A 26,495-nucleotide genomic window follows, 5' to 3' on the forward strand; every position below is an offset into this window, starting at 1 on the left:
AAGAACTGTGGGGAAATCACAGAAGGAGGCAGAGAATTGTATGGGGTGAGGGGTGAAGGTGGGAGGGGCTGTAGAACAAACCTCATCCGCTCAACGACAAACAGACAAGATCAGAGTTGTAGATCGCTCCAGAATTTATTGAACAGCATCAAAGAAATAATAACGAGTTACCCGGTACAGCTCTTGTGCCTTTGCAAGCCGCTCCGGGAAGCTATGGGGGAATGCAGCCAGCCCTCTCTATCACAACACGCCTGTGAGTGAGGTGGACATGCTGGATGGATGGCTGCCTGATTCCAGATGCTGCAGGAGCTGGACTTGAACCAGTGAGATGGCATCCTCATGGCTGAGCGGCAAGGGGCACTCTGGTCTTTGTAGCCAGCACACATCTTGCACCAGCAACATCACTTCTCAGGAGGACTCCTACCTGCACAGATGCCAAAAGGAATGATGTGCATTGCAGTTGTCCTCCTGACCACTACAGCCATGCTGGTGGGCCCCAGTAGGCCCTGTGCTCCCCCCTTCATGGAAGAGGGCTCCGTTTATTAGGAAACCCCCCATGACTCAAGCAACATACTTGTCCACTAGGTGAGTTAGACATCACCTGTATATGCTCCATCTGTTGCTGCTACTTCATAGGTCTCTGGTCACGCAAGCCATGGGTGCTTGGTCAGCAGGTCCACAGAGCACAGTGGGGCAGGCACCAGTCATCCCTGCAAATTCCAGTTCTGTCCACATTTCCCACCTGGGGATCATGCACCATGGCAAAGGACCATGCTAACAACTCAGTACAGGGCTGCCAACATCCTTGCCACCACAACCCCAGCATCAAAGATAGCACTCCTAGGTACACTTGACCTGGACCATATTGCTGGGTGAAGCTGCCTCGAGTTACCCCCCACCCTCATGCACATAAACCATTAGCCTTGGTTGTAGAGGCTTGTACTGTTAGGCTGTATCCAGGGGGCATGAAAAGAAGAAGGGAGCAGGTGTGGATTCTCAGGCCAAGCCTAATGGATCCCCACCCCTACTCATCTGTCAGCATGTCAGTCGGCAATGAGAGACTTGAGGTGTGATGGCCGCTGCCCGCTTGCCGTGAGCCCACCCTGACATTCCTTCATTCTCAGTGCTCTGCTCCATCCTGCCAGGAATCTGCCCGCCTCAGGGACTTCCCCTCCTCCTCACTAACCAACTGGCCTCCAATTGCTTCTCTTGGGCTATGGCCTTCTCCCAGCATCTGGTGTTCTGCTTCCCGCCAAGCCCCCTTTTCTCTGGGAGGGCTTTTCTTTTCCATCCCCTTGGCTCACCGGTTCTGATGTCAGAACAAGGTCCCAGAATGGACAGTCTCTCTCTGGGTTAGCTATGTTGGCTTTTTTGCTGCCAACTGTGCTGTCACAGCAGGGATCATCCCATGGGGAAGTTGCTGGCTGGTATGAGGAAGAGGGCTTCTGCCAGCCCCACCTCAACTTCCCTGGGCCCACCCATCCAGGTTCTCACCTTCTGAGCCTATCCCCAGGGTTGTTCCCTTGCTGCCTCCCCCAAACCAGCAGGGGCAGTAAGAGCAAGCTGAGCCAGTGCTGCTGTCCAGCAGGCACTGGTTGATGATTGATGTCACTTCAGGCATACCCAAGGAAGGCTGGGCTCCAGCTGCCACTGCCACAAGTTTCTTCCCCAACCTGGGCCACACGTGGTGCTTGGTGCTGGCTTCTCTTTCTCTTCCACAGGTAAGCTGTTCCTCCTGGATGGTGCTGCCTCTTTCTGAAGCCCCTGAACAGAGTTTGCAATTTCTGGCAGTGAGCAAGCTGGCCCCAGTTCAGTTGGATGGCAGCTGCTCTGACAAGACCAGGCTAGGCATAAGCCCCACACTATGGTTGCCAGCCCCCCCACCCTTACCTCCCAAGCAGGGAACAGGCGATCACGTTGCAGGTGCAGGGACCTGATTTGGCTTCCTCGTGCACACATGCTCCAGAGGTCCCAATGACATTAATTCCAGTTGAAAAACAGAAGCAACCAGGCTCCTCAATGGGAGCAAAAGCAGTCCCACACACAGCATTTTCACTATGTTTGGGGCTGATTTGGCACTGCTGAGACCCTGTAGCTTCAGCCAGAAGTACATAATCAGGGCCTCCAGAACACATGCATACATTTCAACACATACTCCAATCACTCCGATCCTGCATCCCCCCTCCTTTCCCCTCCACCTGCCAGATGACCATGGGTTCATATCCCTACCCCAGACAGAGTCTCATGATCTGCGCCCTATTATCTACGCTATGGGACATCCTGGCTCAGGTTTACGTAGTGCAGGGAGGGGAGCAGTGATTGTGTGTAGGAGGGGGGTTACCCACCACTGGGGAGCATTGTGATTGGTTGTGGCCATAGTAGGCATCCTGCGTTATACTAGGTTTGTGAGTAGGGACTGTGCCTGTGGGGTACAGTTTGCCTCTTCTGTTAAATGGGCACTATGGGATACACTGCAGTTTCTAAAGGTATAACATTACACCAGTTCTAGGTGTGGGTATTCCCAGCTTGGGGCAGCTTAGGGAGCCAACTAACTCTTGCTACACCCCTGGGCCCACTTCTCTCCCTGCCAGTGCAGAGGATTGCACCAGTGATGTTCTGGCAGGGTCTGTGGCCTTGCTGCACTGGCAGCTGGCTGCAGAACGGCAGCAGGGTGCTATGCTAGCACATCTTTGAGACAGGCTGGTCAATTGAGTACCCCCCCACCCCCATTGCACTGTTAAGTTCTTATCTGAGAGATTGCATTTATGGTCCTCTCTGGCTTTTACTGCCTCCCAGTACTGGCAAATGCATCCCTGCACTTTTCCTATAAGTGGAAATGTTAATTGCCTGTGAAATGGGAAGCTTCTGTACAATCTAAAAGAAATTTGGCAAGGGGGATCTGTTAGGTGAGGGGGTGCAAGCCCTCAATATTTAATTTTGAACTGGATAGGAACATAAAAGGTTAAAGCCCAAAGTATGTTGTGCCTTTAATTGACTATAATACAAATATGCATTCTTCTCAGCCTGAAATTTGGCAGGTAGGATGAAGGCTACAATAATTGAAAATCCCATAGCTATTGGATAGAAAATTATATATATAGTCCTAGAAATTTGTTTCTCATTGAAACCAATGAAAATGAATAAAGAATAATAAATAAATAAATTTATTTACAAAGAAAACAAACAATTATTAAAGAGCAAATGAACTAAAAGTGAATATAAATGAAATTTTGGTGCACATCCACATTTATAATAATAATAATAACATTCGATTTATATACCGCCCTTCAGGACAACTTAATGCCCACTCAGAGCAGTTTACAAAGTATGCCATTATTATCCCCACAACAAACACCCTGTGAGGTGGGTGGGGCTGAGAGAGCTCCAGAGAGCCATGACTAGCCCAAGGTCACCCAGCTGGCTTCAAGTGGAGGAGTGGGGAATCAAACCGGGCTCTCCAGATTAGAGTTCCATGCTCTTAACCACTACACCAAACTGGCTCTAGTATGATTACAGGAATTGATTACAGGATTACAGGAATGATTACAGGATGATTACAGGAAGTAACTTTCAAAGTACATTAAAAAGTCAGGAGCTAGACTGAAAGGGAACAGAAGGTATGGGGGCACAGATGTTTAACCTAGTGAATGTGGTGGTCAAGCACTCTCTCATTAGATACAAGTTTGGTCTATGAAACATACAAATTCTCCAAGTAGAAGAACATTTAACTGGAGATTTCCAAACAAATTTGAAATTGGATAATGAAAGCACAAAGAAGATTTGAAGACAGCACAAAGCTTTTATCAGAGGAGCTGCAGCTTTGATTGATTTTCTCCACACTAATGAGGTAGAGAAATTAATCTCTTCAACCCAAAGATAAAATGTTTCTGTATAATGAAAAGGGGGGGCTATCACTTAGAAATGGAGTCACTTTCTTTGCTCTTTTAGAGTCCTCCTTTATTAAAAGTCTTTCAACTTTGTTTAGCATAATAAAAATCAAGGATAGGCTCAGATCAAAAGATGATCAGCTTTGAACCAACAGTTCCTATTAACAGTTACTGAAATTATTGTAGTGCTTTCCTGAGTACAAAATGTTTTCCATTTTTATCACATTCGCACAATAGCCCTATGAAGAAGCTCGGAATAAGAAGCAGGGCCAAGCTGCACTTTATGATACACCAACACTTATAACTGTGGTCCGGTGAAAAAGAAAAGCTATGTCCCAAGTTCAGAGACGCTGACTGAGAGTGAGAAGGGGGGCACAGAGATGTACTTTTTCTTCTCAGCTCTTCCTTCCTCCAAGTCACACATATGCAAACACCTTTAGCAGCTTTCGTAATGGTATTTTAACCACGTCTGTCACAAATACATATCTGAAACTCGGTACAAGAGCATCCACCAGGGGAGACAATATGAAACAGACCATTGAACCCAGTGGGGCTTGCTTCTGAGTAAACAAGCTGTTGTGTTACTAGGCTGAGTTTACACAATCATTTCTTACAGGGAAATCTTATCATAAGGTAAAAAATTCTTGGAATTCTTCCAAGCCTGCTTGCTCTCATAAATATGCCCCTTCCCTACAATGAGGCTTTCAAGAAATAAACACTTCTCATATGTGGCTTGCCAAACCAGATAATTTTCAGCTTACTCCTCTCTCTGATTTTTAAGTTAATGTTTTAGTTTCTGTTGTGATGAAGAATAATTTTTTTCTGGATATTTAGTACATTTTGGTAACTTTTTATACCATCATTCCTCTGAAGAGCTCAGGAATGGTATACTTTTCCATTTTATACTTAACAACAACCTTGTGAGGTAAGTTAGGCTAAAAGAAGATGGTGCCCAAGGTCTTCCAATAAGTGTTGTGGTGCAGCAGCCATTTGAACGCTAAGAGCCAAGCTACAAGTGACGCCTGACACAGGTTGGACACTTGTCAGCTTCCCTCAAGTTTTGATGGGAAATGTAGGCATCCTGGTCTTGCAGCTGTAATGGAGAGCCAAGCTGTAAAACCAGAACACCTACATTTCCCATCAAAACTTGAGGTAAGCTGACAAGTGTCCAACCTGTGTAAGGGGTCACTTGTAGCTTGGCTTTAAGACTTGTTCGACACTGTAACTATTGCACCCACCACAATTTCTCTGTCACATTAATACTGGGGAGGGAGGTACAAACATCAATCTGTTCTCTTTATTAATAATGATTTCTACTACTTAGCAATGAAACGCTGGAGTTTAAAAGTGAACTTCTCTTGCACAGCCCTGAGGCCTCTGGGGATAAGACTAAAATTCGCTGGTTCCTGAGGGTCTAACAACAGGAGATGCTGGGAGATCAGAGACTGGGTTGTATCAGCATTTACAAATGCAAACAGCATTCTCAAACAACTTCAGTTGTGACATGGAGGTCAATGGGGTTTAATGCTTCCTCTCTCACATGTTTTTGCCAATCAAACCCAAACCATCCTACATGGTATTATTAGCCAGGGGAAGGGAGACAACAAGCCAAGAGATGGTAGTACCTGTCTTCTCCCCCTGCCCCTTTTTGGGGCCATGATTTCCAAAATTTATTGCAAAGAGCAAAACTTCCAACTGTTAAAATGTAGTTTAAAATCCTAAGGGTTGAAGAATGGAGGTAATTTCCCCTCTGTCATTTCCCTGATGCGAACCTCATGCCCCTCCAGGCTACTTTAAGCTCCAGTATGGAAAAAAGACAGAGACCCTACAGGTACCTGACTTTTTACCCTACCGTGGCTTTGGGTACTGTGTAGGTGGAAGGAAGAATTTTTGATCTTTGAAAGAACATGAGGGGAAATTTACACACACATGCACCTTCCCTGGCACCACGGACCTCATTCCCCAAGAGCTAGTTTTTGCAGCTAAATTACAAGTTAGGGGGTGATCCAGTCCTGCATCCCTAGCATCACAGATATTTTGGCCTATTAAGAACGTTCCAGTATTATTATGTGTATTCCAAATAAGTTTTCTTCCAAAGTTAGGGAACAAGGAAGTTTTTTTGTGTGTGAAGCCCCATTGCAAGTAATAACTGGCCATGAACAAGAGAAGCAGATCCTATTTATTTCAGATGGGATTCTATCATCTTGTCTAGGTTGTGTCCAGAAAGTCCTTCATCCAGGGCTAGTAAAGATGTTTCTGGCAGCTCCGTGGATACTAAATAGCTGATAAACAAAACAGTCTCAGACTGCGATATTTTAGTAAGAGTCGAGTTGATGTAAGCAATGGACTTCAAACTCTGATCAAAGGAGTATCTCTCTGTGTACAATTACAGGCCTGTGGACAGCCGCCTGTTTAGTTGTGTCGGCTCGTCTGCCGCTGGAAATGAGTTCCAGATTGCTGTAACATATCCATGTACGACTGAATCTGGTCCCTGTAAAAAGAAGCACTTCATGAAAAGTCTGCCAAAATACAACATCAAAACATTTGTTTTGTTTTACATTGTGGAATGACGTGTTTGCAGGGCCATCTTCTGTGTTTAAAAAATAAAAAATAAGAGATTCAGAATTACGGGCCAGGCTAATCCTAGTCAAGAAAGGCTAAATTCTTCAAAATCTATACTAAAATGACACATATTTTGCCTGATTATGTTTCCACAAGTTATATGAATGCCATTTAGCTTTATATTTACTATACATTTTGAGGAATTCTACCTTTCTTGCCTAGAGTTAGCCTAGTGCAGAATTGGCAAGCACTGTTGGCAAATCCTCCTGAGTTTTCTCTGTTCAGTGAGAATTTATCAGGCATCTCATATCCCAAAGCACTTTCAAGGCTGTATTCACAGCCATAGCACATGGTGCCAGCACTGAGAAGGCCCTGTCCCTTGTCACCAAGACTGTGCAACAAGAAAACAAAGCATGTCAAACAGAAAATACAAAGACAGTAGAAACCCCAAGATAACTGCCCCCTTATACAGAGTTGTTATACAGATGTAAACTCCTTTAAATTGCACCATAGGCTTGCCATGCTGAATACCAAATTCTGCACTTGAATGGAATCAAGGAATGCACATAGGTCTGGATCTTTTACATCAGCCCAATTGTAAAACTCTAATGCAGTCAGGATGTGATGGGCCCCATCTAATGCCATAACTACTGAGGCCTCTTTGGATGGATTGTTTTTAGACATTAATTACCTTGTTGTGTCTGGATAAAATGAAAAAGATCCTAAGTCCATGTAATACTGTGCAGTTGTCCTCAGGGCAGTCCAGGATTCAACAGCCTGATTAGAACAGAAAATGTATCTTCTGTTATTTGTATTATTCTGTTATATTTTTAATCCCTCCATGGCCAGCCCAAGGGCTTTTGGTGCCCTTGGCCAGCCAGACTGCCGCACCTCCACACCCTCTGCTATCCAGCCCGCCCGCCCAGGATTGCTCTGAGCCACCAGACAAGCCTGGGTGTGCTCCAAGCCACTGGGACAGCTTGGGGGTACTCCCTTCTTCATGGAGGGATAGACAGGCTGAGGTGCTACACAGGGCAATCTTCTTTTGTTGCCCCTGGTACCCCTCCCCATCCTCAGGTGCCCTAGGCAATCACCTAGGTCCATCTAGTGGGCCCTGAATCTTACCCTGTTGTCAAGGAGCTCAGGGCACCATTACCTGCTATTCCCTTTGTTTTTGTAGGTTTGTTACATTTGTGTTATAAGGTTGTTCCTTTCTTTGGTCCATTGATTACATTTTTAAGTGCATATTTTAAAAGAATTTGTTTTAGCCACCTCAAATGTAGTACTGAAATATTTTAATTGATTATTTAAGAGATGGGGTATCTAATCCAAGAATTCTCTCACACTTCCTTTGACCATCTTAGGTGCTCTAGTCTAGAGGCTCTAGGTCCAAGTAACAATGGCAGCATTGTTGACACGCTGTACCTTTGGCCTGTCTTGGACCCATCATAAATGCTCTGATTTCAAAGCAGTGTCTTCCAATGACTCCTGAGTGAATTTAGACCTCACAGAATTGAGATCAAGATTCACCACCTTCCATATTATCCTTTTCTATGGTCTTCAGCAAGTCTCAGCCTTGCTTTCCCACATGTAAAATAGACACAAGAGTGACCTATTCTATGGAAATATTGTTAATGCAATAGAGATATGTTTATAAATCTTGCACATTAAAAAGCTTTGTAAATAATAAATCTCCAGGTAAAGAAAGAATCAGTAGCATCACAACTTGAACATGCAACTTTACAAATGGAATTATCCAAAAAGGAAAGGGAGCTGAGAACATCTTTATCAGATTACTTCATCTTAAAACTCTGCTGTTATTATAAAATATATGTGTGAGCTGTCAAGTCGAAACTGACTTATGGCAGACCCAGCAAGCGGCTTTCAAGGCATGTGAGAAGCAGAGGTGGTTTGCTATTGCCTTCCTTTGCAGAGCAACTCCTGTCATCCTTGATTATTTCCTTTCCCATCTAAATACCAACCAGGGCAAACTCTGCTTAGCTTCTAAGTCTGATGAGTTCAGGCAATACCATGCTACCTTTTCACACAATGCAAGATGCAAGATGCAGGTCATGAAATTATTATTTGCTTAGCCATAATAACTACTATTTGCATAGCCTTTTAATTATATAAAATGCATAGCCTTTTAATTATATAAAATGTTTTAAAATCTGGATTTCATTCATTTTCACGTTTGTGGCAGCTCAAATACTTAAATGCTCACTATAGAGAAACTTCTGCCTTCTGAACCAGTCTGGCTCTCTTGATGTGTTACTCTCCAGTCTTAGAAAAAGGTGAACGAATACCTGTTCAGCCACAGTGAAGCCCCAGGCATTCTGGCTGCTGCTGGGGTCCCAATAGCTTTGAGAATAAGGTGCTTGTCTCTTAAGGCGTAAAAACTGATTGGCTTCTTCTTCAGATGCAAATGGTGCTCCCCAAACCCCTGAAACTGCAAGAGGGCCACAGTCACAGTCATAGTTTAGCTGAACATGCACATTCTTAATCTGTTGAGCAAACTGGTTTCCCCCCACACATCCCTGACATCCCATATATGATAGAAGAGGTCATATTTATTTAAAGTAGAAGTTTCAATTCAAACTTTGAAAACTTAAGGTTTTATAAAGCACTCAAGTTCTTCATTTAAAACTAATATACCACATAAAGGACACATCACCCAGCAACCTCAGGGTCCCCGTGAAAGATGTCTTGGGTAGAGAGACTCTTACACAGGGATGCTCAAGTGACTGTGGGCCAAGCTACAAGTGACGAATGACACTTGAACAGCAAGTGTATTTCTCCCTGTTCACTTGCCCTCCACTCAATCCACTTGCTGTTCAAGTGTCATTCGTCACTTGTAGCTTGGCCCTTAGTTTCTATGTAGTCTTACATTCAAGTGTATTTTGTCTCCCTAACAATGCATGTGTATCCACAATGGGAGAACAAGAGTAAGATCTTTCACTTAAGCGTCCCTGTGTAAGATATCTTATGTAGTGAGACTCTAAGAGCCAAACTAGATATGAAAGTGAACTTGTGGCTAGAGATGGGCATGAACAGAAAAAAACGAACATGATGTTCGTTGTTCATTGCCATTCATGAACAGGGACTCATGAACAACCACAAACATGGCCCTGTTCATGAACATGTTCGTGGTTGGCTGTTCGGGGGGGGGGGGCAGCAGGCTCTTCTCCAGCCACCATCCAAGTTTGGTCAAGATGCAGCAGCCCTGGAACTTGAAGGGGTAGATCCCTACCACACCACTCCCAGAAACCTTACCTGAGCAGGCAGCAGGAAAGGTACCAATAATAAATAATAGCTTGGCCCAGAGCCTGGCAGTAGCCCTGGAACTTGAAGGGGTAGATCCCTATCTCACCACACACAAAGAAAATTCAAGCTCCAATGCACTCTCTCTATCAAAATGCCAACAGCAACTCTCTCTCCCTCTCCACTGTCTGCAAACTAAGCCAGATTTGGGAGCCCCCCTCCCCCCTGCTCTTTGCTCCCTTGTAACAAATTTGGAGCTCCACACTTGAAAGGAAGACCTGCCTATCAAGCTAAATTTGGCTTAGATTGGGGTTTCCAGGGAAACAGTAGGAGTTCAGACAGAGTTCAGACAATCCCTGCCTAAATTGCCAAGGGAATTGACTGCAGACTGTCTGGCTTGACAAACAGCAACAAACAAGGCTTGCAACATCCACCAATTCGTTTAGAATGGGGCCTCACGAACAGCTTGTTCGCGAACAGCAGATTGGGTTGTTCGTGGCTTTTTGTTGTTCATATTGCTATTCGTGCCCATCTCTACTTGTGGGCCCCCCATTTTAACATGATTTTACAATATCACAAAGGCCCGCTCCTGACTGGCATTTGAAAAGGCACAGGGGAGGGAGCTCTGTGGGCCCAATCCTCATGGCATTTTAAAATCACTGTGAAATGGCAACAGCGAGCCCATGGTAGCTACAGGTTCACAGTCATGTTAAGTTTTGCCCTAAATAATTTGGATTGCTATTTGTATTACTCTGCACTGCATAAACAAAGAAAAAACATGCCTTCAAGGTTGCCACCTTTTAAACTAGTCTCTCTAGCTGTCCTGTTAACATCACTTTGATCTGTAGCAGTTATCAGGCAATGCTGTTCAGCTCCATGCCATGAAAAGCTTCAAATGCCCATTTCTGGGGTGCCTTGTGGGGGACAGAAAACAGAGCACACAAATTAAGGAGCTAAACTATGTCCTTTCTCCCTCAATGTGGTGGTAGAGAATGCCGTCAAGTCTGAGCTGATTTATAGTGACCCCTGGTGGGGTTTTCAAGGCAAATGACTAAGAGCCAAGCTACAAGTGACGCCTGACACAGGTTGGACACTTGTCAACTTCCCTCAAGTTTTGATGGGAAATGTAGGCATCCTGGTCTTGCAGCTGTAATGGAGAGCCAAGCTGTAAAACCAGGACGCCTACATTTCCCATCAAAACTTGAAGTAAGCTGACGAGTGTCTAACCTGTGTAAGGCGTCACTTGTAGCTTGGCTCTAAAATGGCTTGCTGTTTCCTGCCTCTGCAACCCTGATCTTTGTTAGAGGTCTCCCATCCAATTACTAACCAAGGCTGACCCTGCTCAGCTTCTGAGATCTGACAAAATCAGGCTTACCTGCACTATCCCAGTTACAGCTTTCCCCCAATACACTCCTTTATTTGAAGCATTTTTTCTCTCTGCCTGGCACTGATACCAAGTGTAAGCCAGTATTTAAGAAAAAGTCTTCAAACTAGGAAGCATATTGAGATAAATAGAGGAGGGACAGGATTTTTTCCCCTTTGCCCGCATCCTTCATTTTTTGTAAAAGAAAAAAATAAACTCTCCTTTCTACCATGCTTTACACATAAACAGTCAGTCATGCGAATAAATGCATAAAGGCATTCCCCACCACCACCTCCAATCATATCTAATTTGGCCGTTCAGTGATACAGCCCAGGCACAATTTTACTACTTAATCTGATCTCAGAGAACTAGGATTAAAACCTGTTAAATCCTTTGCCTAAGGCCTACTTTCAACAAAATATCATGAAGCTGGACTGTTAGAAAATAAAAGTCAACATTCCTACTGCAAAGCAAGACCATCACTCCATTGGGCCAAATGCAAGTTCCTCAGAGAGAAACACCTTTGGAGCACCTGGCTGTAACTGGCTGCACTTCCATCCGCCAGAGGAGACGGTAAAATCTTTTCAGCTATAGGTAGCGGCCGGACCTAATGCATGGGCAGTCAGCAGAGTGAGATGTGAGGAACAGCTCTGCAGAACACAGGTCATCCTTTGCACATTGTGTTAAAGCCACGTCTGAACCAAATCCAAGCTTTTATTATTCTTAATCATTTGAACTGTGATTAAACACACAGACAAATGCACTTACATGACTTAAAACCAGTGCCACTTAAATGCTTTTAGCATTTCCTGCTATTTCATTTACACTTGTGTTTATTGTTAATAATAATCCGGATTGACTGGTCATATCCAAGTGACCTCTAAAAGCTTACCTGTGAGCAACACAGCGCATGTGGCCACTTGAAGCACTGGAGCAGACATGGTGTATTCCCTGGGAAGTCCTGTTTCATAGTGAAGCAAGATAAAAGGTGCCTGTTTTGTACTTGGAACCCCTGTGCTTTATCAATCATTTACTGCATACCTCTGTGCAGGCAAGGGCAGGGTACACTGTTGCGTCTCAGTGTCTTGTCATAACCCTCTGTGCGCCCTTTGGACTTTTTAAATGGAAGTTTTAATATATTCCAAACATGTTTTCCCCCTTTGAATGGACATTTAACTTACTAAACTTTAATTACACAAAGATGATCCCCCTTTTTCAGAATGATTAGGAGATGTCTCCTTGTGCCACAGGACCACTGTCTGTGGCTAGGGACAACTGAGTTAACAAACAGGGCTGATGAGATTCTCGGCTGCCTCTATATAGGATACAAACACAAACTCAAGCCACAAATAATGGTTAATCAAGGTACCAAAGAACGTTCATTGGTGGTGTTTTTTCGACACAAAGCGAAGCTTCATAAAATCTCAGTGTGTCCAATTAAAAACCTAACCACGCAGTAACTTTGGCTTATTAAAGAAAACAGCAGGTCCCGTTCTGGCAGATGTACTGCCATGAAGATGCTTAATAAGGATGCTGAGCTACTCTCATTAAGATTTCAAGCAACCTGAATTGGGCTGCTTCAAAACTAACAATCTGAGCAGAGCTGGATCGGCCATTGAACTTAACAGAGAACGTTCCTGGTGGGCCACGGCCTTGGAGTGCTGCTGGCAGCTGGGTGCTATCACAGCCAAGTCCAGATAGCTCTGCTAGCCAACCGGTGGTGACGTAGGAGGAGGCAACGCATGAGCCAACGTTCAGTTTTTGCCACTGATGCCCAGGCTGAGTGGTCCTGGCTACTCAGTGACGCAAGAAATATTCAGCCTGACTTGGTCGTGGGCCGTTTGAACTTCCCTGGTGGCCCTGAGATGGCTCGCAAGGCAGGTTTAGTATTCTGGGCACTCCCTTTTCTGCCTACCACCACACATTAGATGTTATAAATAAGTGGCATAGTGCTTACTTCCTTAAACCAGAGGTGGCAGAACTCAGGTCAGCCAGAAAGTCCAGCACCGGAACATAAAACTGCTGATATTGCTCATTATAGTATTTCCTCCAGCTAGTTATAATAATTCATTGGGAGGCAAGGAAATTCTTCACATGCTCAAAGACAAGTCTCTTCTTTCTTTGCATGTTCCAGGCTGAGTCATCATGGGCAAGAAAACAAGTTATGGTGCTGCTGGGATCCAAATCATATTAAATCCTGACTTGGTAAGCAGGCTGGACTTACGTCCAGGAGTCCATGGTTCAAAATGAATCTGTGCCATGACGAGTCCTCTACTAGGCCTTTCTTACTTTTTGTTGTTATTCTGCAGTTTCATTCTGTCTGAGGTTCTGCTTTGGTTGTCTTACAGCAAGTATAAATAACAATTTTAGAAAGCTGATCATGGATTTTGTGTAAAATAAAAATGTTCCCTCTGAAATTTAAAAATACATATATTAAAAAAGTGAAATAAATTTTCCCACTATCCTAAAACACTTATACTTCTTTTCTGTTGCCTTTCTATAGAAGCTCAGTGCAATTTTTTAAAAAATTAAGCCTTTGAAAATAACCCTGTGAGTTAATTTTATTATTTCTTTTTTTTATGTTCACAAGAGTATAAATACATTAAAAGTGCCGCTGTGCTGTAGTGGTTAGAGTGTCGGACTAGGCTCTACGGTAGGAGGTCTCCCGTCTGCCATGGAAGCTTGCTGGGTGACCCTGGGCCACTCACACACACCCAGCCTAACCTACCTCACAGGCTTGTTGTGAGAATAAAAATGGAGGATGGGGCAATAACATAAGCCACTTTGGGTCCCCATTGGGGGAAAAGGTGAGGCATAAATGAAGTAAATAAAAATAAATAATAAATGATATATGATATACTATAATGTGCTTCTAGCACACAGGAGGTTAATTTTGAAGTTTAATTTACTTTTTATTTCATTCTTACATATATACTATTTTTCAGTCATACTTGTTCATTTCTCTGCACCTTTATTACAAGCATATTGCATTCCTACACATGTGAATTACTTGCTGTGCAATCCTAAGCAGAGTTATGATGCACAGTAGACTGTTGATTTCAATTGGCTTAGGCTAGGGCAACTCTGTACAGGAGTCCTCCATTAGAGACCCTGTGTGATGCAGCATTTAGAATGCCAGAACAGGGCTGGGGAGAGTAGAATTGTGAGCTCTAGACTAGGGAACTCCTGGAGACTTTGGGTGGTGAAACCTGGAGGGGGCAAGTTTCGGAGAGAGGAGGGACCTCAGTGGGGTATAATTCCAAAGTAGCCATTTTCTCCCGGGGAACTGATCTTTGTGGCCTGGAGATCGAGTTGTTCTGGGAAATCTCCACCTGGAGGTTGACAACCCTAGGGGAGAGCAGGGTTGCAGTCCCCCCACTCAGCCCTGAAGCTCACTGGATAACTCTCAGCTGTCACTCGCTCTCCCTTTAATCAACATCATAGGGTTATTCCAAGGATAAAATGAAACGGTGGAGGGGGAAATGCATGCATGCCTCCCTAAACTCTTTGGAGGAATGGTGGAGTGGAATTGAATGAACATAATTTCATTAATTTTGATAAGCAAATCTTTGTCTTTCAAACATTTTGGTGTCAAAGGTCATTCTTCATTGGCTGAGCGATTATCAGGACCAGCCTTATCGTGTGTGGGGGGGGGGGGGTCCTACCTCTCTTATCAAGATCTGCCTTTTATCAGGATGTCTTGTTCATAATGGGGTCAGGCGGGGCATCTCTGGGGACACGTTGCTTCAAGTGTAAAAAATACAGGAGGTCACATGCCTGATACTGTGTTATTTAACCCTCACCCTCCTCCGGTCCACCCAGGAGTGACTTGAGGAAAAATATTTTCATTCACCAAACTTCCCCCCCCCCTGCTTTTGTTTTGGCATCCCTGTTTGGACAGAAACGCCATTCTGGAGTTACACTTAATGGAAAAATCCTTAACAGGATAAGTCATTTGTCTTCTCGTCTGGGAAACTGACACTGGAGAATAGCCAAGTGCAACTATTGTCATCTTAGTATTTATCAGAGGAAAAGTGTGCAGGCTAAGCATACTATTTTCTGTTTTATTCCTTTTTGCAATATTGTCAGATTATAGGAATTCTTTTTCAAAAATGAGGCACAGATCTGAAATTCAGAACTGCTAAGTATATTAAAATTATGTTAAAGTTATTATGAAGGCTTCTAATGTTTTAAAAATTTCCAACTCTATTAAAGGACCTTTAAAATACATGCCTCTGAGAACACTTTTTTAAACTAAGTTATTTACTCACTTATGAAAACCATGACTCCCATTCTATCATACAACAAAGTCAAACATTTTAGAAAGATTTATTTTGAAAAGTGTAACCTTAACAATAACAATATCTATAATATATAGAAAATCTTGGAAACAAGGTTCTTCAGCATTAGGTGTAAGCAGGGGTTTTTTTCTGGGAAAAGAGGTGGTGGAACTCAGTGGGTTGCCCTCGGAGAAAATGGTCACATGGCTGGTGGTCCCGCCTGCTGATCTCCAGACAGAGGGGAGCTTAGATTGCCCTCCGCACCGCTTGGCGGCGTGGAGGGCAATGTAAGCTCCCCTCTGTCTGGAGATCAGGGGAAGGGGCCACCAGCCATGTGGCCATTTTCAAGAGGTTCCGGAACTCCATTCCACCGCGTTCCAGCTGAAAAAAAGCCCTGGCTGTAAGGAATGTTTTCTGTTGTGTTATAAGGGAAATTTATTGTTCCTTAGAAAACAAAAATGCACTTGCATAGTCTTTTATGTTCTAATAAATGTGATGAAAAAGAAAATAAACATCAGAAAGAAAATACATGTGAGCAGAAGACTGATAATTCCTTGGTTAACTGCAAAATATAAGTAAAAAGAAGAGTGATCTTCCAGGAAATTATTCTGAGGCAACATTAATAAATGAACAATGTATATTTTGTTCTTCAAAATCTGTTCCTGAGCTCAAAGACTGTTATGACTCCATAGAATAGTTCCAAAATCAACATGTAATTTTTTTTAAATAGAGCAATCTACTTTATTACAAAAAAATATGCAAATGTTCAAGTTTCCCAGAATTCCTCTTCAGATGAGACTCATGATAACCAGTTGTATATCCTATGGACTGCCAAAGCTACTGAAGGAGAAAAGAGTTTGTAGATTCAGTGCTAAAACAAGCTGTTGAAAGCAAATGAAAACTTAACATTTTCAACCAATGAATGTTAAACAACCTGAAATGAGTTATTATTGTTTTTTAAATTGTTCATAAATTTGTAGTAAACAAGTATTAAAAGCCCACTGAAACAGAAAAATTTGAGCCGGAACTCATAAAGGATTGATCCCAAAACTCAAGTTCTGCATTTTCACTTCATAGACTAACAATTATATTGTTGTTGTTGTTACTTTTCGTAGATTCATAATCACTTTACCACTAGTAATTAAAACCAAGCTGTAGGATTAGAGGGCAGGCATGTTGAAGGCCCGCCACCGCTTACATGAGATCATTAATAAAGAAATGAATTGCGCTGCAAAACAAAACTCTTCCCAACTTCAACAGCATGAAACATTCTCCCCGCTGGGGGGCACTCCTCGCCCACTCACCCATCCCTATTCTGGAGCCTTGAGTTGGGCACCGCCCTTGAAGTGCTCGTCGAGTATCGGCCACGAGGGGGCGCGCTCTGGTGATCTTGTCGAGGCGCAATAGTTCGCGGTCGGTAGCCGCGATGTCTGAAGCTTCCCGATACGAGCCTCTTTGCAGGGCCGAGCTGAGGCTGGAATATCTGCATGCAAACTCGTGAGTGGAAGAGCTCAGTGGAACTGGCGATGCAGCGTTGTGGGGCGGCGAGGCGAAGTGGGAAGGAAGCGTCCCTCTTTCTCATCGTGAGGAAATAATCCAGAGACAGCGCTAAAAAATACATAACTTTTCTCTAAAAGCGATGCATAAAACTTTTACTTGTAAAATAAAAGTTTTTACAAGAAAATGTAGGTCGAGGTTGGGTTAAAATAAAAACGGTAAAATAAAACAGAGAAAGAAGTGAGAAATGGTTTCAGAGCCTTGATTAAACTTTTTTTGACACTTGATGCACTTGCGCAAGGCAGTCAGTGAGATGCCCCGTTCGGCTTGTATATTAATAATATTTTTGTTCATTTAGGTCGAGATAGCCCAAAGTAAACGCAATTTTTAATTGAGTTGCTTTTTAGAGCTGTTGCATATTTAGATTACTTTTTCCTCGTAATATTTAACTAGACGTATGTTAACCTTTAGAGAAAGTAACATTGAGACATTCCTGTTGTATTTAGTCTTAACTTGGAATTTTAAAATACTGTATTTATGGAGACTTACACAGTTACATTTGAAAAAAAATATGTATAGAAATGAGCATTTGTAGGCAGTTACCCCGTTTATCAGATGCTGGGGATTCTGCAGGGGAGGGAAATCTATTGACCAGTTTTTATCCAAGAACACTTAAAGAGACAATCCATCAGGAATAAACAACGGGAAGAGCTGCTTGAGCCTTTCTCACTGCTGCCCAGTCTGTGTGCTGCTTGGTTTTTCTTCCTACATGCATAGAATAATTGTCATGTTACGTGCCCTGCATCCACCGCTGAAGGTGTGATTTAAAGCCCACATTTACTCAGGTACTGCCCTGACCTGATTAAGAGGGTTGATGCCAATGGAAACGGAGAGTCTCTCTACACAAGACATCTTTTACACGAGTAGGGTCAAGTGAAAGATCTTACACTTGTTCTCCGCTTGTGGATAGAAGTGCACTGCTAGGGAGACGGAGTACCCTTGAATATAAGACTTCGCAGATGTCTTGTGTAGAGAGATCAAACATTTACTGCTGACAGGGAGGTTTTGTCTGTTGGCGCACCGCCAGCGTGCAAAACTCAAGTCCACAGAAGCCATTCAGAAGAGATTGGGACAATTCCCTTGAAATCCTTCTGTATATTAATTCCAGAGGGATAGCTGTGTTAGTCGGCAGCACAAAAAAACAGCAGTCTTGTGGTACTTTTAATACACATTAATTGCAGCATATACTTTGGTAGATTAGATTGTTATCTATGGAAGTTTCATTCCACAATAAACCTGTTACTTTTTAAGGTGCTGCAGGCTCTTTGTGGTTTGATCAGATTAAATCCAAATCCCAAAGGGCTGCATGTTGGATAATGCACTTTCAAAACCTATTAGTTTTGTGGATTTTTTTTTCCAGGCCTTTTTTGCAGAGGCGATTTTTGCTGCATTTGGCCCTGTATCTTTTTGGGTTTTCTTCCGAATTCTGGACTAGTAACTCCTCCTTCAGATTGCAATATGGCATTTCAAGGGTTCTTTTCCAAGTAAACTAAGAAGAGTTATGGAGCCAAACGCGGCAAAAATTGCCCGTGCAAAAAAAACCTCACACCGGAAAATTCAGGTGAAAAAGTTCATGAAAGTGCATTGAAAGTGTGAAAGCAGCCAAGATGTTCGTTGGGGAACTGAGAATCTATGAATGCAGTGGGGCTTGTTTCTGAATAAACTGGTGTAGAGTGAAACTGTGCAACGACTGCTTTCTTCTGCTATTCTGTTTTCTTACTGTAAAAGTAATTGCTTCCTTCTCTTTGCGTGTTGAGGCTCAAGGAGGTATAACCTTCAAATATGTGTTCTCTCTCTTGCTCTCTCTCTCTCACTCTCTGGCATTTTTTAAAAATATGCTTTCATATATTCCAAATCATACTTAAGTATTAAACTTACTGCTGTTTTCAGGTTCTGTTTTCTATATTTTTATTATTTTTATTCTTTGTAGAACTACACATGATTTTCTCTTTGGAGCAGTTGCTGAACTAATTGACAACTCTCGGTAAATATTTTTCCGCCTTTCAACAGCTAAATTTTGTAACAATGTTTGTGATAAGAGGGTGCTTCATAGATAGATAACTCTGTAAATCAAAAGAAAAGATCTTTTCTGTTCTATGCCACAGACACAAATAAACTGTTTTTCTCTAAAACAAAAATTCTAAGTTACTGCACTAGTCCTCAGATTTCTAAAATAAAAGTCACCTGATACCTTTTATTAGGACTAACCAAATGTAAAAACAAGGTGTGTTACAAAACAGGCAAGCTTTAGAGTCCTCCAGAATTCTTGATCAGACTACATATTCAGAACAAAAGGGGAGTTATGGGGAAATATCTCTGGGCTTGAAGAAAATGACTCAGGTCTGCAGTTACAGCTTTGAAAAGGAATGCAAGGTGTGGTGCAGCCCAGCAGTGCGGTCACAACTGCACAATTCCAGTCTTCTAAGCTCATTGACTTCAATAGACTCAGAAGGGCATCACTCTGTTTAGGATTCCACTGTAAATTGGATTAGTAGGTGCAAAAGTGATTTTCTAGTTGCACCCAAAGGCTTCTGGGTCAAAGAAGGAAAGCGAAAGCTGGCATTTCCCCCTCGTGAATAGAAAAGGTGGCAGCCAAGTGTCTCTTCAGCTCAGGTTCCTTTATAAGGCAGAGAGCAAAAGAAAAATGTGTTGTTCCTTATTAGATGGAATGTTTTTATTCAGTGTAATAATATAAAATATTTATTTTGCCTCATGCATTTTTTAATACTCAGTCTGGGGCTTTGTTTAGCTGTTAAAACCAAAAAACTCCTCTCCTGCAGGCAACAACTTCAGCCTGGGAGCAGTGGACTCTGCTTAGCCAAGGAGTTGGTTTGGGGGGGGGGCACAAACCTGACATCCCTGGATGTCATTGGACATCTCGACATCATTGTTTCCCTCCCAAGCAGCTGAGAGTTATCTGTCTCCCCCAAAAGTAGCTGGCAAGGCATTTGTTACACAGCTAATAGTCATTCAGTCTATCAGGAGATAGCTGGCCATCTCCCCCCCAAAGCAGGGGCCAGTGCGCCAAGCAATCCAAGCAGATTCTTGGGATACCAGATTGGCAAGGGTGTCATGGAGGGAGATGACAGGCATGGCTTCCACCTGCCGTTGGGCGCCAGCCTCTTTTGCTGATGTGCAGAGATGTTCTGCTCCTCTTTGGACCCAGGGCAGCATGAGTGGAAAAGAGAGCAAGCAGGCACTCCTTCTCTGCTTGCTTTTCTGCTGCTCGGATCCAGGGGTCACGACGGACAGGAGCACTTGTGCTTCTGAGGAAAGGATGCCTCCTCCCATGCTGTGTGCTGTTGCCACTTGGGATGGCAAAAATGAGCATATAGGAACATCATAAGAGCCCTGCTGGATCATCTAACCCAGAATCATGTTCCACAGAGCAGCCAACCAGTTGCCCCAGAGGGCCAACAAACTGGGCAGAGACACCAAGGCCTTCCCCGATGACGCTTCCCAGCACTGGTGCTCTGAGGTGTATTGCCTCTGCATATGAAGGTGCCCTCCGCACTCGCTGTGGAGAGTAGCCATTGAATCTGTCTGACCCTCTTTTAAATTGTTTGTTCCCTAACCTCCACTGGTAGTGAATTCTGCCTTTAGTTACTCCTCGATTAAAGACATACTTCCTTTTCTCTGCCCTGTACCTATTGCCCATCAACTCCATTGTGCACTTCCAAGTGCTAGTATTATGGGAGAGTGAGAAAAAGCTGCCTCTGTCTACTTTCTCCACCCCCTGCATAATTTTATGAACCTTTATCATGTCCTCCCTCAGCTGTCTTTTTTCTAGAATGAAAACTCCAGCCTTTCCTCATAGGAAAGGTGGCCCAGCCCCTTGTTTGCCACCTTCTGTACCTTTTCCAGCTCTGAAATGTCCTTTTCGAGATACAATGACTAGAACTCTTCACCATATTCCAAATGAGGCCACACTGTGACTCGCTATAAGGTCATTACAATAGTTGCTATTTTATTTTCAGCCCCTTTCCTAGTAATCCTCAGTGCCGGCACAGCCCTGCTCAGGACACATCAGCACATTTGGTTCGGTGCCTTCATCATTGCCATAGCGGCAATGCTGCCCCATTTTGTGCATATTAGGCAATTGTGAGGACTAAGCAAGTAAATTACTAGACAAATCTTTTTCTAGCTAACAGATTCATCTGAGTAATGGGTTTGGTTTTTATATGTATCTGGTTGTAATGCTGACTTTTCATATTTTAAAAAATATATTAATATTTTCAGAGATGCTGGTGCTACCAGGCTTGACATCTTTACTGGTGAGTTCAGCCTGAGTTTTGTATTTGTTTACAAGGACCTGCTATTTTGGCTCACATCCTGTTTGGCAGTAGTGATGAGGCTATTGATTGAGGCTATTTGCTGCCTGTTCCCTTCTGCTTGCAGGCACCAGGGTCAGCTGGCACTTGGCTTCTAATCTCCTGCTTAGAAATTCTTGTTCTTCAGAGCTTTCTAAGGAGGGATTCCCAGGTGATTATAGGGAATTTACCTCAAAGTTGCGTTCATCTGATCTCCGGTCCAAGAAACTTCGCTTCATCTTACACACAAATATGAGGTGCAGCAAATTTGGCAGGGCAGCTTGGGCTGTAGAGAAAAGGAAACGATCCTCCCTCTTGGGATGCTGTAATGTAGCAGTCTCAGCAAAAACCACAATTTCTGAGGGCAAACTAAGCAGGGTCAGGGTCTGGAATCCATTTTGTTCACAGATAGAGGCTGTAACTGAGCCAGTCCAGGGCCAAAAATGAACTGGATTAACAGGCAAGGTCTGTAGAGAAAGAGAGACCTGAATAAAAATGACTGTATGAAATGGCAGTGAATCTCTCCACACAGACTGAGGTTACTGGCACCTGGATAGTTTTGTAAACCTGAACCTTCTAAAAAAACCGTGAGCCATGCATCTGGCATGCAAATTATACAAATATTCCCATTTTTATAATTGGTTGTTAAGATTGTATATAATTATCAGCTGTGAGTTCAAAAATACTTAAATGTATTTACTCAAATGCAAGACTAGGGTTTTTTTCATGAGTTTTCCGTAAAAAGTGGAGGGAGGGGAGGTCGTCTTACATCTGCATACATTACAGTTAAGTCCAGTAATAATTTTTTTTGTGTGTTAACATTTTTAAAGGCAGGGAGTCATCTTACATTCAGGATCATCTTCCTTTTGTATAAATATGGTACCGCCTAATGCCTAGTATAATCCTAAAGAGGTCTACTCAGAAGAAAGTCCCTTGTTATTTAACAGGGGTTACTTGCAGGAAAGCATCCTTATGATTGCTGTCTAAGAGAACAGCCCTGGAGAGGTCCACTCAGAATCCTACTCATGTGTGTTCAGGCCTCTGTGTAGGGGGCATTCAAACATGAACACACACACCCCCGCCAACTCAGTTTGCAGTGGTATGACCTGACAATATTTGCATTGTATGTCTCTGCTTAATGTTGGTGAAGTTTCGTTAAAGAAAAATTATAACTATTCTAACTATAATGTATGACTTGCACCATTTTTTCCCTCTTGCAGTGAATGACGAGAAACTGCAAGGTGGATTTATGTTATGCTTTTTGGATGATGGATGTGGCATGATGCCTCGTAAGTTATACCTTTATTCACTTTCAGTACATGCCCAATGACAACTTTCCGAGGGATCCAGCCCTGCAATAAACCTTGGTGTTATATCTGGTCCATTGGCTGTTTGGCTCTATAAACTGACATTCCCTCGTCAAACAACAGAAATGGAACCAGAGGAGTTTTTTTTAAAATTCTAAAAATATCTTACTAGTTTATTTAATTTAGCAGGAAAAGGTCAGGTGAAATCAGAGGTTGAAAATTTCTGAGGTAATTCAACATATCACTATCTATCTCTCTGAGATAGTCAGAACGTGCACAGGCTTCAGTTTTTATGCTTGTTACAGATATCTAAAGGCTTCTGTTTTGAGGCTTTGGTTCCCTTGTTTTTCCCCAAACACGCTAGTATACTTTCTTTTAGTATTCTCTTTCTCTTCCAAAAGAGCCCCGTGGTGCAGAGTGGTAAGCTGCAGTACTTTAGCCCAAGCTCTGCTCACAACCTGAGTAGAGATGGCCATGAACAGCAATACGAACTAAAAAAAGACACGAACAGCCCAATCTGCTGTTTGCGAACAAGCTGTTCATGAGGCCCCATTCTAAACGAACAGGTGGTCGTTGCAAGCCATTCGTTGCTGTTCGTCTTGCTGTTCATCAAGCCAGACAGTCTGGCACCTTCAATCAATTCCCTTAGCAACTTGGGCAGGGATTGTCTGAACTCTGTCTGAACTCCTGCTTTTGCCCTGGAAACCCCAATCTAAGCCCAATTTAGCTTGATAGGCAGGTCTTCCTTTCAAGTGTGGAGCTCCAAATTTGTTACAAGGGAACAAAGAGCAGGGGGGAGTGGAACTCCCAGCTCTGGCTTAGGAGAGGGAGAGACAGCTGCTGTTGGCATTTTGATAGAGAGAGTGCATTGGAGCGTGAATGTTCTTTGTGTGTGGTGGGATAGGGATCTACCCCTTCAAGTTCCAGGGCTGCTGCCAGGCTCTGGGCCAAGCTTTTATTTATTATTGGTACCTTTTCTGGTGCCTGCTCAGGTCAGGTTTCTGGGAGTGGTGCAGTAGGGATCTTGGCGTGGATAGGTACCATGCGTAGAGTGCTGGAATCAAGCTTGATTTGATTTGATTTATTAGATGTTTAGCGCACCCTTCCCACAAGTGTGTTCAGGGTGGGTCACAACATCAAATCCATAATACAATAAAAGCACAAAAACATACAATAAATATGAGTAAAGCTAGATCATAATAAACCAGATCATTTCAAGATGCACCAGATGATTAAAACCAGATCATTCCAAGATGTGCAGTTTTTAATTCCCAGTCAATACACTCAAGCATTCCACCTCTGCCATGGAAGCTCACTCAGCAGCCACAGGCTATCTGCTTTCTACATATAATGTACCTTACAGCGGTATGTTTGTACAAGAAAAATGGAGTAGGATAGAATGCTATTATAAGCTGTTTGGGGCCCCTGTTGGGGAAAAAGAGGGTAAATAATATCTAAATAAGTTAATTCATGAATCAGAGTTATGGTTGCCAGCTTTTAAATTCACTGGTCCCTCTAGCTATCGATTTAATATCAGTTTGATCTGCTGCAGTTATTGAGTTACTTGGCTCCTTGTGATGAAAAGTTGTCAATTTCTGCATATTAAATAAACTTGTATTAAAGGCACAATACATTTTTTCCAGGCCAGTTGGCAACCTAAATCAGAGTTCTAATAAAAATCCTTTATAACATGCCCTCGGTTAGGACTGTGTAACCTTTCTGCATGCCAGCTATTTATATCTATTGAAACTCATTGACATGTGGGCAGTTTAATTGGCTAAGCACAACAGCCTCTCTTTTTTTGTCCTGTGGCTTCCTTTGCCTGGAGTGAACATTTTCCACCCTTTCAGTGTGAAGAACAAACAGCTTAATAAGATAGGATCATGGCTGCTTCTTGTAGGTGCCAAGCTGCCTGTGTCTGACAGCTTAGGTTAACCTGAGCTGAAAATAAACTGTTCCCAGAATGGGCGTATCAAGTGTTCTTAGAATCCCCACTACGCAAAATTAGTTCTTTGAAATTTGGCACAACAAACTTTTACAGAGAAAGGAGGAGGTGACTTTATATTTTGCTACAGGTGGGTCCTGTTCGTTATGCAAAACACCACTTCAAAGCAGCTGCAAACAAGGGGGAAGGCCTGTATTTTTAGTAGAACAGGTTGCAGAGGAGGAGTTCTATTTCATAATCTGCCTGATGACACTCTAATTTTGTCTGTGTAAGTGCAACCATGCACAGGACTGCAGCATGGCTCTGTGCTTGATGTGCCAAATAAAGTTGGAGGGGGGAGGGGGGGTTAAAGCATGGCCAGAGAGACAGCCCCAGTGTTGTCCTTCTCACAGACCACTCCAAGTAGAAAAACCTCTCAAATTCAGTTTCAGGGAGGAAATATGGGTCGAGTAATGATTCAGCTCTCATTTCTGGCCATCCTTGAAGCAACCCTACATTGTGGGAACTGGGTAGCAGCCGCCTTGAGCCCATTTGTGGGGAGGGCAGAGTATAAATCAAATAAATAAATAAATAGTAACTCATCCTTTATACACAGATCACATTTAATTCAGTCTCGCTTCTTTATCCAGAGGTATGGAACTCGAACAATATGCCAGTTAGTGACTGTCAAGAATGGGTCCTGCAAAAGTGCAACTTAGTATGGATTATGCATTGGGCAGGGAGTTGGACTAGAAGGTCTGTATGGCCCCTTCCGTGATTCTATAGAGCTATTATTTGAGAAGAGTGCTGTGAAAACAGTATTCACAAAGAAGATCCATAAACTTTGGCAATACCATTCCATAATAACTCTTAGTGCACTAAGTACTGACTCTCTTAAAAACAAAGGAGGACCTGCATGGACTTGCTGGGGGTGGGGAAGGGGAGTACCATCACTTTCCCCTGTGTCCTTCTCCCCACATTATTTTTTCTTTCTCTGCTCCTGGCAACCCCCATATCTGCACCTTTCCCTCCTTCCCACTCTCAAACTTTTTAATCTACCCCCTCTGTTCAGCTATATTTATTATTTATTTATTTACTTCATTTATATCCTTCCTTTCTCTACAATGGGAACCCAAATTAGCTTACATCATTTTGCTCTCCTTCAGTTTATCCTCACAAGAACCCTTTAAAGTAGGCTAGATTGACAATGTGTGAGTGGTCCAAAGTCTCCAGTGAACATCAAACATCCGAGATCCTCATCTGAAATTCTAACCACTATACCACACTGTGGTTGGCTGCTTTTTAATAGAATCAAGCAGTCAGAACTGGGTGAATCATGCAAGTTGGGTTGATAGCAAGCTGGCCAGTGATAATTTCTGGGGCTGGTCCCAAAGAGCCCCAAGGAGTCTTTCCACAAAAGCCATGGGTCCTCTCCACTAGCCTTTTACTGACAGAAACCAAGCCTAGAATGCTGGCAGAACTCTTGTGGTTGCCTAGCAATGGCCACTGAGGGCATTTGTTTCTTAAAGCTACAGTCTGCCTCTGTGATTTTGGAGAGTTTTAAATCCTCCCATGCATTTTTGGTAGATTTCAGATTTTTCTTCAAGCCTGGGGATTTTCTTAGTTCATAGAAATATTTGTTTTGTCCATTCATGGCTTCAGTCTCCAAATTTAAAAATACATAGATTTGGTCATGGTGATGATAATTAAATGTATTCATGCAATAAGACAATGATTAAGAATTGACAGAAGTTGAAGCAGCACAAGTTCCTTCACATAAAACATGCTTACATTGCATTCTGAATTTTTCATGCTTCTACTTTACCATCATCTCCAAAACATTCATATTAAAATATTAACATTAACCATACTATCTTCAGCAATGTTACATGTGAGGAAGATCACCAAGAAGGAGTGAGTAGATAACATAATAATAACAACATTCGATTTATATACCGCCCTTCAAGACAACTTAATGCCCACTCAGAGCGGTTTACAAAGTATGCCATTATTATCCCCACAACAAAACACTCTGTGAGGTGGG

General features: G+C 42.9%; 2 protein-coding genes across 2 annotated transcripts in view; one reads left to right on the forward strand and one right to left on the reverse strand.

Moving 5' to 3' along the window:
• Positions 1-3,148: 3,148 nt before the first annotated feature.
• Positions 3,149-12,040, reverse strand: C3H3orf85 (chromosome 3 C3orf85 homolog). The gene is made up of 4 exons (XM_054975002.1): positions 11,966-12,040; positions 8,756-8,898; positions 7,141-7,226; positions 3,149-6,378 (listed from the first exon to the last, which is right to left on the reverse strand). The coding sequence occupies exons 1-4, from the start codon at positions 12,012-12,014 to the stop codon at positions 6,300-6,302; spliced, it is 357 nt and encodes a 118-aa protein (XP_054830977.1). The 5' UTR covers positions 12,015-12,040; the 3' UTR covers positions 3,149-6,299.
• Positions 12,041-16,779: 4,739 nt separating this feature from the next.
• Positions 16,780-26,495, forward strand: part of MORC1 (MORC family CW-type zinc finger 1) — a 77,456-nt gene continuing 67,740 nt past the window's right edge. Inside the window, exons 1-4 of the mRNA XM_054974432.1 lie at positions 16,780-16,850; positions 18,841-18,894; positions 21,150-21,184; positions 22,441-22,509. Of these exons, the coding sequence (XP_054830407.1) occupies positions 16,780-16,850; positions 18,841-18,894; positions 21,150-21,184; positions 22,441-22,509 (229 nt within the window). The remainder of the gene's footprint in view (positions 16,851-18,840; positions 18,895-21,149; positions 21,185-22,440; positions 22,510-26,495) is intronic.

This window comes from Eublepharis macularius, chromosome 3, assembly GCF_028583425.1.
Source record: "Eublepharis macularius isolate TG4126 chromosome 3, MPM_Emac_v1.0, whole genome shotgun sequence".
NCBI classification, from domain to species: Eukaryota; Metazoa; Chordata; class Lepidosauria; order Squamata; family Eublepharidae; genus Eublepharis; species Eublepharis macularius.